Here is a 15,905-nt window from a genome sequence, read left to right as displayed (position 1 = left end):
TTCAGTTTTCGCCTCAGGCAGCAGAAAAGCTAGGATCAGCCCTGTTTGCACCTTCAGATGCATCACATCACCTTACACAAATGATATACAACCATCCAGTATTCCCCTCCCTACCCCCTGCTGTGGTACATAGTCAGTGGTTTACAGCATATGTTCAGATGATCCTCCCGCATATATTAGCTAGAAAGCATTCAGCTTCACTTACTTTGTATTCACCAGATAAAATATAAAAGATTAACATCCATGTCTGACAATTTATGTTTTTCGGCGCTAAACTGTATGCAATTCATCATGTTATTTGTCTATATCTCGTAGGGTTAACAAACCCCCTCACCACACCCTTGTGGATTGGACTCAATAGTCTGGACTTCAATGCTGGCTGGAGATGGGACGGTGGAGACCCTTTTAGATTTCTCTATTGGCTTCCAGGTAAACACTGAGGAGGATCTTGGGATTGTAGTTTACTGCTTATATCACTTATACACTCAGTGGCCAAAAGTTATGGGAAGGCGTGTCCTAGTGCCGGTTGTGTCGGACATGACGCTCAAACAGTATGACGTGATGCGACCTATGGCGCCAGGAGATCTGAGCAGTCTGATGCAGATAGGTGTTTCTTGAACATGGCAGCACATCATGAGTTAAGTGACTTTGAACATGGGATGATAATCAGTACAAAACGCATGGGGCATAGCATTTTGGAAATTACCCAGGAATTTGGGTTTCTGAGGTCAGCAGTATCTCAGGAGAACCTGTAATATCGCAGAGACAATGTTGGCAGCTGTATAAACCAGTGCACCACCCGACCACGAGTGTTCGATGAACAGATGTCACGTCATCTCTAAAGAGTCACATGGGGCTCTTGACGGTCTACTGTGGGTCAAATCGCCACTGATTTGGCTGTGGGGCGCCAGGACCCCATTTCCACCAGGACTGTACACCAAGAACTGCACTGCATAGACTTCAACATTCAACACCCGATCCATGTCCCTTTTCTGACACCACAACACAGAGCTCAAGGACTGTCATGGGCCCGCGACCATCATCATTGGACCATGGAACAGTGGCGGCATGTGGCATGGTCTGATGAATCACGGTTCCAGTTGTACAGAGCTGATGGCCCTGTGAGAGTGTGGCGTATGCCCCATGAAGCCATGGATGCTGCATGCCAACAAGGATGTGTCCAGGTGGGAGATGGCTCCGTCATGGTCTGGGCCATGTTCACATGGTCACAATTGGGCCCCATTGTCCGATTGCAGGGATCAATGACCAAAGCTCGATATGTGCAACTTATGGCAGACTATCTGCACCCTTTTCTGGTGTTGGAGTTCCCTGATGGGGATGCTGTGTCCCAGTAGGACAATACAACATGTCATCACTCGTTGGTGGCATGGGACTGGCTTAATAAACACACCAGTGACCTCACAACCCTCGATTGGCCTGCCCGCTCGCCCGACCTCAATTCTATAGAGCATCTATGGGATGCTGTGGATAACAGTGTCCGCTCCATGGATCCAGCGCCAACTACACAGGCCCAATTGTGGGCTGCAGTGCAGACTATGTGGATCAGTATCCCTCCAGAACTCTTACAACACCTCGTGGAATTCATGCCTCATCATCTTGCTGCAATTATCAGGGCTCACGGAGGGGCGACCCGCTATTAATGGAGCATCCGTAACCTTCCAATGACTTTTGGCCACTGAGCAACGCCGCACCTCCCATGAGGCGACCTGAAGCGACAGCTTCAGGCGGCGCTATGCCAGGGCCCCAGGGAGGACGGCATTTTTTCTTACCTAAGCCAGTCCAGGACAAGCTGTCCTGGACTGGCTTAGCACCGAGCGGTGGATTGAGGAGGCCACTGGAGCAGCGCTGCTCCAGCAGCCTTCCCTCACGTTCAGGCAGAGAGCAGGTCTTCTCCGTGCCTGCTCTCTGCCTGCGAACGGCACTAAGCCCCGCCCCTTCGCTAAGCCCCACCCCTCCATCACGCCCCCTCCTCCCGTGGGGGGGCTTTCTATCATTTGCTTCGGGCGGCGAAAGGGGCAGGTTCACCACTGCCACTGAGTGTATATAGCCTTCACTTAAAAGGGATATTCAGGATTAGAAAACATGGATGTATTCTTCTTCTCAGGAAGTGACATCACATCCATTGGTCCATCAGTCCCATTCAAATGTGATTTTCGTTTTTGACTCCCCTCCTTCTAAACCCCATAACTTTTTTATTTCTCGGCTCCCAGAGCCGTATGAGGTCTTAATCTTTCCAGGACAAATTTTTCTTCATGATGCCACCATTAATTATTCTATATAATGTACTGGGAAGCTGAAAAAAAAATCAGAATGGGGTGGATTTGAAGAAAAAATGCATTTGTGCGACATTCTTACAGGCTTCGGTTTTCCGGTGTTCACTTTGTGGTTTGGCAATTTTGACTCTTTTTCCTGCAACGGCATTTACCGTACAGGAAAAATATTTTTAGAGATTTGCAGAGCGGGCGATTTCAGACACAGGGATATCTAACATGTATGTGTTTCACAGTATTTCAGTACTTTTATATGTGTTCTAGGGAAAGGGGGGTGATTTGAACTTTTAATATTTTTTATTTTTTAGTGATCAGACCCAGGGAGTCTGATCACTAATGCAATGCATTACAATGCTAATGCATTGCAAAATACCGGCGCTTCTATTGTAGGCTATCTAGCATAGCCTGCAATAGAATCAATAGAATGACAGCTCAGGGAGCCTTCACAAGGCTCCCGGCTGTCATAGCAATGTGACGCCGGTCCCGGAGCTTACTTCGGGTGCTGGCAATCACAAAGAAAATAGCGGTGCCCATGCGCTGCCGGGAAAATGGTGCCACGGTCAGTTTTGACTGAGGCGCCGGAAAGGTTATTACCGGTTAATGACATTAGCGCCGTTTGTCTACTGTGTAAAACAGTAGACACCTGGCAGCTATGGCGGCTGCCCGGCCCCGGGCGGCCGCCATAGTTAAACACCCGGCATGCGCCGTACTACTACGACGGATTTCAGGAAGGGGTTAAAACACATTGCTCTGATACGCTCATCTGATAACATGGTGTGTATAAGGAAAATAAATCATCATAAAGCATTTTCTTACCTAACTTTGTCGCTTTCTTCAGGAAATCCATCAGAAGCCCCCGACATAAACTGTGTAGTGGTAAATCCTAGGAAAAACAAAAAGTGGGAAAGCAAAGTGTGCGAGCAAAAACTGGGCTATATCTGTGAGAAAGGCGACAAGAAGTCCCGAGATGTCCCCTCTCCAGGTAGGAGACAGAGATATGTGTGATAAAGAAGCAAATAATGGACTTCATGGGGGAGATAGAAAGGAAGGGAAGAACAGAAACTCTACTGGCTCAGATGATTGTCTACAGAGAACAACAGATTTAGGCTAAGGCTAGCAAAGCGCAGCGAAAAATGTTGTGGAAAAGGTTGCGGTGGAAATGCATCATGCTTTTTCCTGCAGTGTGTTTTCCTCAAGACACGACCACTACTTGACACTTGGCGCTCAGGCCTCCTTACTCTGCTGCAACCTGTTCCTGCGCCAGAAACATTTAGGCCTGTGGCCCTCCTCTGAGCATCGCCTGTCGCCTCTGTCTGACATACTGCTAATTTAATGTAATTGCAAAAGAAATTAATACAGGGCAAAAAGGCTTGTAATTTTCTACTTTGAAGAGATCGGCAAATAAGCCCTTTATTTCTTCCCCCACTAATGAACACTTAAAAAAGCGTGGAAAAGGAAGAACACTCGATAAGAATTATGATATTTTGGCAGTACTGCACTGCAAAATGGCCTGTACTTGAAACACAATGTGATTATGTCCCTTGTTTCCCCACTGATAAACACCTTTAAATAAGTATAAGAAAAGATAACAGCAGATATAACTGGATAAGGATTCCGTTTTCTTTGGCACATTAGTACTAAAGGCCTGTAATGTTATGCTTTGAATGAAGGGTGAATAAGCCCCATATAGTAAATGCCTTGAAAGAGGCGTGGGAACAGATAAGTGCTGATATTTTTGGATGATAATTCACTGGTTTGGGCTGTAAAAGGCTTGTTGTGTTTCACCTTGACCACACAGATATGAGTAATAGCAGCAGTATAACGGCAGTGAGCGCTGTAATGTGTATTAAGTTTCTTTCTGTTAATGATGCTGCAACCACCCCAAATTCTTCTTTGATTTCCTCCCTATACTTTCCCTACACTTGTAATCCTCTTTCCCCGAACGTCTTTCCATTGTCTATCACTGTTCCTAGCACCTGCTGCAGTCTGTCCCTGCAGTAAGAGCGTTGTGAACTAACTGTACCGAAAATGGCTGCTGCTTTTTATACGACTGTGACATCACAGGGCTGACTGGCTGCTGATTTGTTGCACGCTTGACATTGTGGGTGGTCTCGAGTTCCCAGAGTTCCCTGCCCCTTGTCCTAACATGTGCAGCAGCCATTTATTAAAAAATATGATTCGATGCATTGAAGCATGAGGAAATCCAGATTCTTGGAGAATGGAGGATTTCATGAAATTTGGATCAAATTCCATTTCTGCAGAATCAATTCAATCATCTCTAGATATGACCATGAATGCAGGAACTTTCTATGGTCTTGGACTGGCACAAAACAGCCGTGATATCCTTATTGTGGCCAGGTTATGAGGCAGGGACACTACACGTATGAGAAGATAACCCAGACACAATAACAATATCATAGCTCTTCTACATTGTTACAGGCACCAGTGACTCCATCTTTTGTCCTTCATCATGGATTCCTTATAATGGACACTGCTATTACTTTGTCAAGGACACTAGGACTTGGAAGGAGGCCATGTTATCTTGCAGAAGGGAGGAGGGAGATCTTGCTAGTTTACATAATATTGAAGAAGCGAGTGCTATTACCTCACAGCTTACATTTGGTGAGTATCTAAAGGAGGTCATGTTGTTAAAGCAATTCCTAAAATGAACACAGCAGCCTCCAGTGGTGAGAAGCCAAAATATCAGAGTAAGAGATATAGCGGCCACTAGTGGTCGATTAGCAAAATACAGGATCCCGACAGTCTGCTTTTCAGACAGTCATACCACCCAAGTACACTAATAACTATTATCTAACATATCTCTGCTTTATATTGGTATCATCTTTAGTCTACCACCTCCTCCAAGCTTATTCAATTGTCACCACAATGTTACAGAGCACATTACAGTATATCAGACCTCTGTTATGTAAGTCACTTTTTGGAGAAAACCAAAAGTCTTGTGCCAATGGGGCAATTGGTGCACTGGGGTTGGGCATTCGGCTTTCACTGCTCAGACCTCTACCATGTCCTGCCTGTGCCACCCTTTACAATGACAGTTGATCCTCCCATGGGTATGGCATCAGTCAGTGCTCCAGGAGATGATAGATACATGATATGTCTTCTAGGAGATGCAGAGTATGTTTGGCTTGGGTTGAATGACTTGAAGACACAGCTATATTTTGAGTGGAGTGATGGATCCCCGGTGACATATACAACATGGCAGAGAGGAGAACCATCTCACCTCAGTGATAGACAAGAGGATTGTGTGGCCTTATCCACTAAGGTAGGACATTGTGAACCTGGAGATCATGAAGATGAAGATGATGGTAACGTTCTCACCTTGTAATACATTCTTACACAGGACGGACAATGGTCAGACCAGATATGTGAGAAAAAGTTTCCATATATTTGCAAAAGAAACTCATTGTCAAATGATCCAGAGCAAGATATCAATGTCAACCCTGGATGTGATAAGGTAAAGAACATTATATGTGGGGTTATAATATCAGGACTGCCCCATCCATATGTCCTATTAGAGTATAGGGGGATCATAAGAGATCATGTCTGTCCTTGGTGGACTTGGCCCAGTCATCAATTACATGGACAACCATCCACTAAAAACAAGGATTTCTATTCACTAATACTGGTTTAAAAGGGGTTAAATAAAATGACACATAGATGTATATTATATTTTATAGTATTTTATATTATATCAGGGTTTGGAAAATTCCCTTTAAGTATTTGGGGAGTCATTAGAAGTAAATAATGATTTCTTATTGATCTCTCTGTCACCAGGGCTGGAAGAGACACGGCTACTACTGCTATGTAATAGGGGAATCTCCTGGTACATTTACAGAAGCGAGCCGCACATGTAATAATAATGGAGCCTTCCTGCTGACTGTAGAAGACAGGTGATTATTACTTATACATAGTACGGGCGAGTGAATGCTGTAAAAATGAAGGGGTTAAAAGGTTCCCTATAAAAAGGATGTAATTTTCAAAACGTTTACAAAGACAATTAGAAATGAAGGCTTAGTGATTGAGCCGCTTCTTTTTAGCCGCACAATCTAAACTTTTGACATGTCAGTAAAGAATGACAAATGTTTTTGGAAAATCATAGGAACCCGTTTAATCACTATATATAAATCTGATCATATGATGGACACAAGGGTGTACGGCCCGATACACAACTCTGATATCTGCAGTGTAGCTGGCAATACACCTCTGTGTCCAATATGTAACAATGAAACCTCCTATGGAATGACAACAAGCAGAGATCCTGAAAATCCTGATTTTTATACCACAAACTACAAGGAACTTCCTAAATCTTTTCGATGTGAACCTAAACATAAATGTGACATAATATTGGCTTCTTGCAGGGTTGAACAGGCCTATATCACAAGTCTGATCGGGTTCAGACCAGAGAAATATTTCTGGACAGGGCTCTCAGATACCAAGGATAATAACACTTTCACATGGGCCAATGGGCAAGACGTCTTATACACGCACTGGAACGCAGACATGCCAGGTAAGTCCATTGTCCACTCTTATCATGGTCAATGCTCATGGAGATATAACATATGTCACCTCCATCTGCTGTTCTGCCACCCAAGATGGTGTTAACCAAATTGTACTGTATGTGTCCTTTTTTGGATCTCAGGCTACATGAGATCGTGACAAAAATTACATTACAGAGAAAGTAAATGAAGTGGTTCATAGATCTTTGTACAGTGCAGTCTGTAGGGATAGCGATTGGTACCGATCAGTCAGAATACCAGTGACTAAGGCCAGCCATACACATCAGATACAACTCATCTGTAATGTGACCAATGGCTCAATGGGGAATTGTCCATATGACCGATCCAACTATCAATAGGAACTACTAAACTTCACCATCCAGAGGGGCAGTTTAGAAACAAAAATTGCTATAGTTGGCAAATATACCAAATACGTTTGGTTTGGCAAATCAACAGCTAAACATTTTCAACACACCAAATATTTTTGGTAGACAAATTCTGCCGTCAGAATTTTTAATAAATAATTATCTGCCAAAATTACCAAAATTGGTAAAGTTTAACGTTTACAGCCACCCTAAGATGGGATATTTCCTAATAAAAGGGTGGTTCAGGGGCTGATAAGTTTTTCCCCTAATGGAGACAGATGACATCCATCAAGACCAAGATGGCCCTCACTTCACACGTCACAATGCAGTGCCTTTGTTTTTGTGGACCATGCAGCGTAATGACTTATACTTTAGGTTTTAACCAAACTCAACGAGGAACTATTAGCTCATCTGGATAATCTTTTATGTAAATTAGTTACATTTTTGGTGTCATCATTACATTCCTGAGGCTAAAGCCCCAGGTTGCCGAAACACAACTTTTTTTTGTTGCAGATTTTGTTGCGTTTTTTGAAGAGTTGTCCTATCTGGAGAACCTCTTTTGATATACCTTACCACTGCCATACAGATGAGTTTCCACACCGATTCTTCTTCTATCATGCTATGGAGCCATTTTCAGGTTTCGGCAGAGACTTGATCAGCCTTGAAATGAAGCCAGTGGGGAATAGAAGAGATGTTTCAATAGTTTTTTTTATGCTTTGCTGATTTTTTTTATTAAAGACAAAATTATCCCTGTGGACAACCCCTTTAATTACATTTCATAGGCAGAAGACAGGGCTGTGTTGCTTTGGCAACTGGAAACAAAGCTGGATTATGGGATGTTATAAACTGTGATGAGAAAACAAAGTATGTGTGCAAGAAGTGGGCACAAGGAGTGACACCGCCACCCATCCCGACAACAACACCAGAAATACCATGTCCAAGTAATTGGACTTCATCAAACCATTCATGTTTCATGGTAAGTGTGGTGATGGTGGCTCATGGTCACCGGCATCCCATTCCTCCCAGTGGTCACATCAGATCACTTACAGATTCCACAATTCCTCCCTGCTACCTTGATTGTCCTTCCTCTTCTCTCCATAGGTTACTAGCTTGTTAGTGTCCTGTCAAGGTGACATTTTGTGGGCTATTCCTTCACCCGTGTTTGACCCCAAGCTTGATATCTCATCTCATCTCTGTCGTATACTCTGCTGCATAACTGTATCTGACCTTGGTCTGTTCATGACCTTTGAACCTGTGCTACCTGTCCTCACCTATTCCTGAACTCTGACTACACACAAACTCTGCCAGCCCTGACCTCAACCTGTATCCAAACTCTTGTATTTCCTGATATCTTAGTGTTGTAGATCAATGTCTCTTGACCCATTTGGGCTAGTCATTGCCTACACCAGGACTACTTAGTCCTAGCAAATTCTCAGCGATTCCAATTTATAAAGGATTTGTTTCAGGTTCTCCTCATTGAATTCACTGGGGAAAAAGAAATCTGTTAACAAATAGGGGCTTTTGCAAAATGCATATTAGCACTTACTTCTATGATGACTTGCCAGGTTCTCCTCCAGTCTCTGTATTCCGGCTTCTAAGGATTACTTGTCCTGTTGATACGTAAGTGGTGGAGACTTGGATATGGGAACCAGTCAAGCAGTGTCAGAGGATCCTGGAGTATAATAGGTAGAGGAACAGGGGAGGTGTAAAAAAAAATATACTCATCTTCACTCATCTCTGTTGGGCCTCTCCCCGGTGTCCATTATTCTCTGGGGGGAAGTCATGTGCCCGGGGTCACCACTGAGGATCATGATTGGGCCACAGCAGTCACACGGTCACCCTGAGCATCATCATGACGTCACTGAGGAGACTGACTCGGAGACCCGAGTATAATAATTTGACTTCTGGTTCTATCCAAACTTGATTAACTTAAAAGGAATCTTAGAAGGTTCGTCCATCTCAAGTGTGACCCAATTTAACATTTTTTTTTAATATTTATATAAGCTCTTTTTGGGTTTTTTTCAACAGTTTTACTCTTCTGAAAATTATGATACAAGGTCCTGGTTTGAAGCAAGAGATTTTTGCAGGGCCATTGGAGGTGACTTACCTAGTATCACTAGCGAGGACGAGGGGAAGGTATTGGAAACACTGATGAGGTAAGACGTGATCTTGCTACAAGTGTTATACCATAGACAATATGTGTTATATTTGAGGGGCAACACGGTGGCTCAGTGGTTAGCTCTGCAGCGCTGGGGTCCTGGGTTCGAATCCCATCAGGAACATCTGCAAGGAGTTTGTATGTTCTCCCCGTGTTTGCGTGGATTTCCTCCCTTTCTAGAAAAGACATACTGATAGGAAAAAAAAATGTACATTGTGATCCGTATATGGGGCTCACAATCTACATTTAAAAAAAAAAAAAATATATATATATATATATATATATATGCGCGTTATATTTGTTACAGTGAACCTGTCACACTGACCATAGGGTCCTATGTGCTCAACCATCACTCCATTCAAAACAGGGGATAAAAATCCCCCTTTCTCCTGATCAGTGGGGTCTGGTCTGCATGTTATTGTGTCATGTCAAGATATACAATTCTTAATATTGAAATTGCAACCTCAAGAAGGAAAAGCCACAAGGTTCTGCAAATTGAGGAAGTATCAGATGTTGCTAAGATCTGCAAATGATGACATTTATAAGCCCCGAGCTCCAATCTGTGACATGTGCCAGGGCCATAAAACACAGTTTGAAAGCAAATTTTTGTAAGCGACATGAAACCTTAAAAATTGGATCAAGTATTGTGTGATGTCTCCAGTATGATGACATGAAAGTTATCGCCATTTGTTAAAAGAATCCCTGAACTCAGAGACCTCTGCAGACTCATGGAGATGACTACACACCACACACGTCCTGGTGGTTGGAAGAATAATGATAATCTGGAATGACAGAAATAGGTGCGCGGTAGAGACGCTCTGTACTGACGGGTTGTCTGATTGTAAGAATGGTGTGTAGTGATCCATTCGGCACTGCAAGTGAAATTGGACATCACATCCCAAGCCTAGGGCAGCAAACGATGTCTACACAAGCCATCAGGAGTTTGCCCAACATTGGGATAGGAGCCAGACATCCTGGTGGAGATGTTCCATTGACATTGGACTACTGATCTCAAAGGCTATCATGGTGCACAGCAAGACTTTAATGGAGGCTGGAAGGGTGGTCTATCCTCTTCAACGATGTGTCCCGCTTTGCCTTGGATGCAATGATAGGCGGAGATTGGTCTGGAGAACAAGTGGACAACACCATGAAGAGGATTTTACAAGGGAACGTCACATCAGTTCTACTCTCAAGATTATAATGTGGGATGGCAAAATGTGTGATGGCTGGCCCCTCCAGTTTTCATTTCAGGTACACTAACAGCTCGGTGTTACACTAAATTGGTTGTGGTACGGCCATTTCTTTTTTTAAAATGTACTGTAGATTGTGAGCCCCATAAAGGGATCACAATATACATTTTTTTTTCCTATCAGTATGTCTTTGTAGAATGGGAGGAAATGCACGCAAACATGGGGAGAACATACAAACTCCTTGCAGATGTTGTTCCTGGTGGGATTCAAACCCAGGACTCCTAATGCTAACTACTGAGCCACCCTGTTGCCCCTTGGGTACGGCCATTTCTGAAAAATGCCCCAGGAGCCTTTTTTGAACAGGTCACCTGTGTTACCGTGAACAGCCTGCATGCCCTAAACCTGCTACCATGACGTCTGGGCTTCTCTTACATCAAACACAACTGGGACATCATCGGTCGGCAATTGCATAGGAATCTGCCAGTGGCCATTCTTGATGACTTGGGTGCCCATGTGCATTTAGTGTGGTATAACCACTTATATCTTCACTGGTGGCATGCCATGGTGTGTAAGTGTGGAGATTTTAGTATGTGGTGCTCATACTCAAATCGAGAGGTTTTGCATATTTTGTTTTCATTTTTTTTAGCATTTGCATACAATTAACATGTCTATCCATCCTATGATTTCCAGAATTCCAACACTTTTCTTTCTTATTCGCAAAAAGTGTGTCCAGCAAACCAATGTATATAAAATATAACTTTTACTTCATATTCCAATAAAACAGAAACATCTTACATGTTCCAGGAGCAAGCTGTGGTATCTTCTTTTTGTCTTGCTCCTGGAACATGTAAGATGTTTCTGTTTTATTGGAATATGAAGTAAAAGTTATATTTTATATACATTGGTTTGCTGGACACACTTTTTGTGAATTTGGATATTATTGGCCCTATACAGTCTCGGGCTTGTCCTGTGCAAACCATACAAATCCACATTGGAGCTAGATGCAGCGGTTTTTATTTGCATGATTGCTTACTTTTCTTTCTTGGTGTTGCAATTTTAATGTTAAGGAGTGTATACAGTGTACATACCCTGTCACAGTGACCCCGCCATCAGACACCTGTTGCAGGATGTACAGTGCATCTGCCATAGAATAAAAGTCACACCCGAGGAGTCTGGAAACTGATGTCTGGGTATAATGGGGAGTAGCATGTTGCACAGTTCTGCCCTATGGTGATGGAGTTAGGTAGACCATGAAGTGCCTAAAACTGCAAGAAATTATAGTTGTGACCAGACCAGTTTCTACTAGAGCATTGCTGCCAAGTATAGGTGACAGCAAGATGATGGTTGTTGTGGCCATCATTAGTAGAGACTAGAGATGAGCGAACACTAAAATGTCCGAGGTTTGAAATCTGATTCGAACAGCCGCTCACTGTTCGACTGTTTGAACGGATTTCGAACCCCATTATAGTCTATGGGGGGAAATGCTCGTTTCAGGGTTCGCAAAATTCGATAAAATTATACTTATCAAGTCCACGAGTGACGGAGTGATTCTCCTTGAAGTCTTCTCCCGGCGCAGCGTAACCGTGTCTTCTTCCGGCTGGAATTCACTTTCCCTGTCGTCCTCAACAGCGGCACAATGTGGGGTATTTCTGCCCCTGTGTGCTGGTAGGACAGGCGGATATTTAATTAGCCAATCAAATGCGTGGCAGGCCCTATAAGAGGGCACAAGAACCTCCCCTCTGCGTGTTTGTTTCTGTCCTGTGTGGACAGAGGACAGGTGGGAGGACTTGTGTCCTCTTTGAGAAGCTCAGCAGGATCACTCACCTCCTGAGCGGTTGTTTTCTTCTTGTCACCTTCTGTGCCCTGCGGGGAGAAGGTGCTTGTTAGCCATGTGTGGCTACCCCCCTCTATCCCCCCTGCCCCCCCTCTCCTCCGCTTCCCCTGCTCCTTGTGACTTACCTGACATTTTGGTGAGAGTCCGGGGACTCCGCATGCCGCCTCTGGTGGCCGCGCGGACTGCCGGCGGGTGGAACCACACTGTTGTGTATCCTGTTCCCCGCCGGCCGCTGTAAGCGCGCACTTCCGGTTTCGCCGGAAGTATCATAGCGCCATGGCAACGGCCTGGCGCTGGCGGCCGCTCACTCAGGGAAGATTCAGGCCTTATTAAAGGCCGGAAAAGATGGGGAGATGTGGGGGTAAGTGCCCGTGTTAAGGGCCTCTTGGTGGGGGGGAATGTATATCTTTGCAGACCCCTGATTACAGGGTTAGTTGTCTGGGCAGGTTGCCTCACCTGCTTTGATTGTGGCTCCGCCCACTTCCAGCCGGCCAGAATTAAGAGGCTGGCTGGCCTGGTGTCAGAGACCTTCCTACAGTATCTGCTGAAGGCGTGCGATTGTGTCAGACAATATGACAGTGGTAGTCTATATAAACAAACAAGGGGGCACCAGGTCACCAACCTTGCTGAGAGAGACGAATCTCATATTTGCCTAGGCGGAGAAGAATCTGGTCCAGTTATCCGCTGTTCACATAAAGGGCTCCCTGAACATAGTAGCGGATCAGCTGAGTCAGGGTATTACCGTATCAGGAGAATGGTCTCTCAATCCACACGTATTTCAACAGATCGTCCAGAGATGGGGTCTCCCGGAGGTCGATCTTATGGCTACCCGACTCAACGCCAAGGTGGGGACCTTCTGCTCTCTGTACCAGGAGGACAATCCCTTGGCGGTGGATGCCCTGTCCATCCCATGGAGGTTCAGGCTGTTTTACATATTCCCTCCAATTCCAATCATACCGAAGGTATTGATAAAAATAAGACAGGACCAAGCCTCGGGAATAGCCATAATCCCGTTCTGGCCAAAAAGGGCTTGGTTTGCTCAGCTCATACAAATGAGTCAGGGCATATATTGGAGGCTTCCCCCACTCCCAGACCTGGTAACCCAAGGAGAGCTGAGATGCCAGGATCTGAGGAGACTCAACCTGACAGCCTGGAGGTTGACCAGTCCCTATTGAGAAATAGAGGACTGTCACAAGCCGTCTTGAAGACCCTATCCAGCGCCAGAGCAGATTCGACTAACAGGAACTACCGTCGAATAGGTAACATCTTTAATGCCTGGTGTCTGCAGCATCAAGTGGACTCCACCGATCCCCCTATGGAGGCGATCCTGGACTTCCTTCAAGACGGACTAGACAGAGGTCTTGCTGCGGCCACACTCAAGGTACACGTAGCGGCCCTGTCCGCCTATCTGGGGAGGCGTTTGTCTCAGGATCCTTTAGTGAGCACCTTTATTAAAGGGGCAACTAGGCTGAGACCGGTGGTAAACACCCCTGTCCACCAATGGGACCTTATTCCGGTCCTGAACGCCCTATGTGGCCAGCCATTTGAACCTCTGGAAGAGGTCTCCCTCAAGTCGCTAACCGGCAAAATGGCGCTGCTATTGGCAGTCACACCTGCCAAACGCGTTAGTGAACTACAAGCTTTGTCCGCTGAGGAGCCATATACCACCTTTTTCTCTGACCATGTACAGCTTAGGTTCCTCCCTGGGTTTCGTCCCAAGGTGCCATCTGCTGTAAACAGGAACCAACTGATTTCCCTTCCAGTATTTTTTCCGTTCCCTTCTTCTGCTGAAGAAGAAAGATGGCACAAGCTGGATGTGGTTAGATGCCTGCAGATCTACTTGCAGCGCACTCGCCCCTTTAGGTGGACTGAAAACCTGTTGGTCAGCTACACGGGGAAAAACAAGGGCGCCAAAGCCGCCAAAGCTACAATATCCCGGTGGGTTACCGAGACTATTAGAGTCGCCTATACCGCCCAAGGGCTGTCGGCTCCATCTTTCCTTCATGCCCATTCAACCAGGGCAGTGTCCACTTCACAGGCAGAAAGAAGTGCTTTGTCTGTGGACCAAATATATGCAGCTGCCTCTTGGGCATCTGAATCCACCTTCATTCGGCATTACCGCCTGAAGGACCAAGTGGCAGATTCCACTGCCTTTGCCCAGACCAGTTTAAGTTCGGTCATGGGTTTGTCCCACCCATCTTGGGGACCTGCTTGCTATATCCCCACATTGTGCCGCTGTTGAGGACGACAGGGAACGAGTGATTATGAAGATAATCTTGTTTCCCTTAGTCCTAACAGCGGCACAAGATTTCCCACCCTGGGAATCATATCTTATGTATAAAACTGTATATAAATGTAATGGAGGTACTTTTGTATTTACACGCAGAGGGGAGGTTCTTGTGCCCTCTTATAGGGCCTGCCACGCATTTGATTGGCTAATTAAATATCCGCCTGTCCTACCAGCACACAGGGGCAGAAATACCCCACATTGTGCCGCTGTTAGGACTAAGGGAAACAAGATTATCTTCATAATCACTCGTTGCCCGGCCCGACGCCTGAGCAGAGCCGACTGTGCATGCTCAGTCGGCTCTGCCTAGGCCGGATGCCTAGGCAGAGTGAATTCCAGCCGGAAGACGCCGCGGGGACGCTACACGGAGAAGACTTCTAAAGGTAAGAGAAGAACCAGCGTTGATTGGCAGAATGTATAGCATTCTGCTAATCAACGCTGGTTCTGCATCAAACCTTAAACCTCGAACAGCTAGTAGTGTCCGATCGAGTACGAATATTTCGAATACCGTAGTATTCGATCGAACACCTACTTGATCGAACACTACTCGCTCATCTCTAGTAGAGACTAAAGTTGAGCTACTGTGATAGAGACGTTTGCAATCTGAGGAGGCAGATATTAGGGCAAGTAAGGATCTGGCAGGTGGATTCAACAGCACTGTAATGTCCACCTACCGCTCTCTATTGTCTGAGAATGTCAGATGTTGCTGTCACGGGATATGTGAGTCACTGGAAACATGACATTTTCTGCTCTGTATTTCCTGGACTAACACATGGCCATTTTCTCATAGTGTGACCATTTTTGTTTATCTGAATCGATTCACCATTTTGAATATTTAGGATGAACCAACTGGCTATGAACTGATTCGTCCATCTCAAGTACAGACCACAAAATGTTTGCTGTTATTTAGAAACATGCACAAGACATATCATTGCTGTGTATTCATTGATTTATTTATTTATTTTTTTTACATAAGATCGCATTTTAGTTACCGTCAGAAAACCTGGATTGGTCTAGTCAAGGGTAATCCTGATGAAGGCTTCACGTGGTCAAATGGCTCACCTGTAAGTTACGTCTTGTGTGTTATCAAAAAAATTAAAAATTTTCTGAAGTCCTAACAGTATCCCACCTGTGAAAATGGTAACAAAACAAATGCACAATTCCTGAATGGATGTATTGTTCACCATAAGAAAATAAAAATTGGTATGTACCCCAATATGATACTAACAAACTAAAGATAGCCCCACAAGAAACAAGACCCTC

General features: G+C 44.9%; 1 protein-coding gene across 1 annotated transcript in view; it reads left to right on the top strand.

Moving 5' to 3' along the window:
* The window catches only part of LOC142200938 (macrophage mannose receptor 1-like), a 58,728-nt gene that overhangs the window by 5,586 nt on the left and 37,237 nt on the right, over positions 1 to 15,905 (top strand). The window contains exons 5-14 of the mRNA XM_075271685.1: positions 316 to 429; positions 3,130 to 3,273; positions 4,731 to 4,913; positions 5,417 to 5,574; positions 5,653 to 5,766; positions 6,087 to 6,202; positions 6,671 to 6,819; positions 7,956 to 8,149; positions 9,202 to 9,329; positions 15,619 to 15,706. Coding sequence (XP_075127786.1) covers positions 316 to 429; positions 3,130 to 3,273; positions 4,731 to 4,913; positions 5,417 to 5,574; positions 5,653 to 5,766; positions 6,087 to 6,202; positions 6,671 to 6,819; positions 7,956 to 8,149; positions 9,202 to 9,329; positions 15,619 to 15,706 — 1,388 coding nt within the window. The remainder of the gene's footprint in view (positions 1 to 315; positions 430 to 3,129; positions 3,274 to 4,730; positions 4,914 to 5,416; positions 5,575 to 5,652; positions 5,767 to 6,086; positions 6,203 to 6,670; positions 6,820 to 7,955; positions 8,150 to 9,201; positions 9,330 to 15,618; positions 15,707 to 15,905) is intronic.

Source organism: Leptodactylus fuscus, chromosome 4 (genome assembly GCF_031893055.1).
Source record: "Leptodactylus fuscus isolate aLepFus1 chromosome 4, aLepFus1.hap2, whole genome shotgun sequence".
NCBI lineage: Eukaryota > Metazoa > Chordata > Amphibia > Anura > Leptodactylidae > Leptodactylus > Leptodactylus fuscus.
Note: the sequence above shows the minus strand (reverse complement) of the source record. Positions and strands in the feature narration are given on the sequence as shown.